This window comes from Borostomias antarcticus (assembly GCF_949987555.1).
Source record: "Borostomias antarcticus genome assembly, chromosome: 18".
NCBI classification, from domain to species: Eukaryota; Metazoa; Chordata; class Actinopteri; order Stomiiformes; family Stomiidae; genus Borostomias; species Borostomias antarcticus.
In genome coordinates, this window is record NC_140251.1 from 13,018,784 (window position 1) to 13,022,506 (window position 3,723).

The 3,723-nt window shown below is 57.1% G+C and overlaps 1 protein-coding gene across 1 annotated transcript in view; it reads left to right on the forward strand.

Moving 5' to 3' along the window:
* Positions 1 to 3,091, forward strand: part of LOC311320908 (uncharacterized protein) — a gene marked incomplete at its 3' end in the record, with an annotated part of 30,606 nt that extends 27,515 nt beyond the window's left edge. The window contains exons 13-15 of the mRNA XM_084452775.1: positions 11 to 163; positions 1,494 to 1,578; positions 1,936 to 3,091. Of these exons, the coding sequence (XP_084308901.1) occupies positions 11 to 163; positions 1,494 to 1,578; positions 1,936 to 3,091 (1,394 nt within the window). The remainder of the gene's footprint in view (positions 1 to 10; positions 164 to 1,493; positions 1,579 to 1,935) is intronic.
* Positions 3,092 to 3,723: the final 632 nt, after the last annotated feature.

The window sequence follows — 3,723 nt, forward strand, 5'->3', positions numbered from 1 at the left end:
GCCCTATCAGAGCACTTGCTGAAGCTCCCCCTGGAGGAGCTGAGAGAGTTCCTGCAGGAGAACCTGTCTGTCTCCTTCTACCTGCCTGACAACGGGGTGGTGGAGCACCTGCAGGCAGCCATGTCTGAGCTCCGCAAGATGAAGCTGGACCTCCCGCCACCAGGTGGGGCTCTGCTGCTGGGACACAGTCTCACACTGGGACACAGTCTCTCACTGGGACACAGTCTCTCACTGGGACACAGTCTCACACTGGGACAGACTCATACTGGGACACAGTCTCACACTGGGACACAGTCTCACACTGGGACACAGCCTCACACTGGGACACAGTCTCTCACTGGGACACAGTCTCTCACTGGGACACAGTCTCTCACTGGGACACAATCTCACACTGGGACAGTCTCTCACTGGGACACAGTCTCACACTGGGACAGTCTCACACTGGGACACAGTCTCACACTGGGACAGTCTCACACTGGGACACAGTCTCACACTGGGACAGTCTCACACTGGGACAGTCTCACACTGGGACACAGTCTCACACTGGGACAGTCTCACACTGGGACACAGTCTCACACTGGGACAGTCTCATACTGGGACACAGTCTCACACTGGGACAGTCTCACACTGGGACAGTCTCACACTGGGACAGTCCCACACTGGGACACAGTCTCACACTGGGACAGTCTCACACTGGGACAGTCTCACACTGGGACACAGTCTCACACTGGGACAGTCTCACACTGGGACACAGTCTCACACTGGGACAGTCTCTCACTGGGACAGTCTCACACTGGGACACAGTCTCACACTGGGACAGTCTCACACTGGGACACAGTCTCTCACTGGGACACAGTCTCTCACTGGGACACAGTCTCACACTGGGACACAGTCTCACACTGGGACAGACTCACACTGGGACACAGTCTCACACTGGGACACAGTCTCTCACTGGGACACAGTCTCTCACTGGGACACAGTCTCACACTGGGACAGACTCACACTGGGACACAGTCTCACACTGGGACACAGTCTCACACTGGGACACAGCCTCACACTGGGACACAGACTCATACTGGGACACAGCCTCACACTGGGACACAGCCTCACACTGGGACACAGACTCATACTGGGACACAGCCTCACACTGGGACACAGTCTCACACTGGGACAGACTCACACCAGGACACAGTCTCACACTGGGACAGACTCACACTGGGGGACGAGCTCCAGAGCTACACCTCCCTTTAGTTAATATCAAACTCACTTTCACTACCTCCTGTTTGTCCACACAACCACCATTCACCACGCTCTCATAGTGTCCATGGGGAAGATAATCAGGAAGCTGAAGTTACTCGTTCATCAATTAATTGATTATGGATTTGAATCTGATATCATGAAACGGTGCTCTCATTGGTCACATGAGAAGACTGAGCATCTCTGTAGAACTCAAACTAAACCCTCCGTGCCTCCTGTCATCCCTCCCTCTGTAGCCAAGTCAGATGAGCTTCCCAAGCAGCCGCTGGGCCAGGAGAGACCTGTGCTGCTGTTGCCCCTCCAGCCTGACCTCTCTCTGGAGCCCCAGACCCAGGACCAGACCCAGGACCAGACCCAGGACCAGAACCGGGACCAGAACCAGGACCAGAACCAGACCCAGGACCAGAACCAGGACCAGACCCAGGACCAGAACCGGGACCAGAACCAGAATCAGGACCAGAATCAAGACCTTGACCAGAACCAGGACCAGGCAGAGGCGCAGCAGCCAGACACCATTACCCTGCACCACAGCCCCTCCCCTGGGGAACCCCAGGACTCCTGCTGCCTCACTGACGCTCCCATCCCCTCCCCAGACCCAGTCATGGTGCTCAGCCAGGCCCCAGCCTTGCCAAACCATCCCAAACCATACCGAGATAACCCGCCCCCACCGCCTCCCAGAGCAGAGGACAAGCCCCGCGCAGGCGTGGAGGGGTCTAGGAAGGGGGAGGAGAAGTGTCCTGGACTCCCCGCAGAGGAGAGCCAGCCTGATGACGGGGTACACAGCCAGGAGGCCCAGCTTGGAGATCCAGAGCCTCGGGGAGAGCCAGGCGAATGGCCCCCGCCTTACGAGCCCCATGCCCTGGGGGTTCCTGCCCTGCAGCCTGGGGCCGTGACCCTGGAGCTCCCAGACCTGCCCCCTCCACCACTCTTCTACCCAGAGGAGAACACTCCCGCGACCCCGGACCCTGGACCGCCCGGCCTGGGGAACGGGTACGACGTGGGGGTGCGTTTACACCCTTCCCTCCCCCCCCGCCCCGCTCCCTCTCAGGGAGTAAAGACCCCTCCTCAGGGGGGCTCGTCTCCCAGTCGGCACCCGTCTCCACCGGCGTCCTTGGGCCTCATCCCGGAGGAGCCCCGTTCCTCTCTGCCCTCCCGCCCCAGACTGCCCCCCAAACCCACCAAGTTCCCCGTCTCGCTCTCCGTGCCCCTGCCCGCGGGCGACCGGCGTCCCTCCAACACCTCCCAGTATGACAACCTGTCCGAGGCTGACGAGGAGGACCGTTACCTGGACAGGCTGCTAGAGATCACCGCCGCCCTGCCCCAGGGTCCCGCGCCGGGCACCGGTCCTCAGGAAACGCCGGGGATGTTCGGCCTACCCCCACCACCTGTGCCAATGAAGGAGTATGACTCCACTCACTATCCCCTCCCACCTCCTCCCGTGTTCCTCCCCGTACCTAACCCCGCCGCCTTACCTCCGTCCCCCTCGCCTCTCCCTCCCCCACTCTGCACCCTCCCCCAGGAGCCCGACTACGAGGGGCAGGACTGCTGGGTGGAGGACTCCATCATCCCCCCTCCTCCCCCTTGCTTCGCAGACAGACTCGGCCCCTTCCAGTGCAGCCCGCCCCACCACACGGACACACACAAGGGCTCGTTGTCGTCCAGCCAGGCCTACCTCCAGCCAGACCCCCGGAGTCCCAGGCCCGTGGCTGCCTTCCCAGCATGCACGCTCCTCCCCGGAACGCCCACGCCAGGGGTCCCAGCAGTCCACTCCAACCCAGACTTTTACAGGATGCACACAGGAAGCCATCAACTGCCCAAATCTGTCACGTTCTAGGTAGCTAGGGTGACCAGAGGTGAAGGACTAGTAGTTTATCAGGCTATAGGGTCGAGATGATAGTCTGGAGACAGAGATGAACCACGGTAACCAACGGTAACACTCTATCATTCTAAGCAACTTCCTAAACAGACTGGGGTCAAATAGTATTTGAAATCATTTCAAATATTTTGACCATTTTCTTGATTCTGCCATATTTTGCCAGACATTGTGCCAGGCAAGATAAATCAAACAGAGATAGGTGTATTTGGAGTTCTCACTTTGTCTAAGGGCTTTTATTTTTTTTTATTTTTTTTTACAAATGTTTGAACTTGTGTAAGGTTATTTGAAATTGTTGTCTGTCTGCCTCACAAAAAAAGAGTGTGAGCGTGCGTGTGTGTTTGAGTTTGAGCGCTATGTGTGTCCATTATTTGGTTTTCAATGATGGTGTCATAACAAGACCTAAGAGGGTGTGAAGCAGTGAACGCCAGCTGAACACCACCAGGTTTCATCATTTATGAACTTCCTGTCTCTCTCAACTCCAACTTCCTGTTACGACTGTGTCTTAACCATTCAACAGTCTAACATGAGGTGAAAACAGTTTCTTTTCCTGAATCTAACTCAAGTGCATCTCCAGTTATATGGGCTACTTT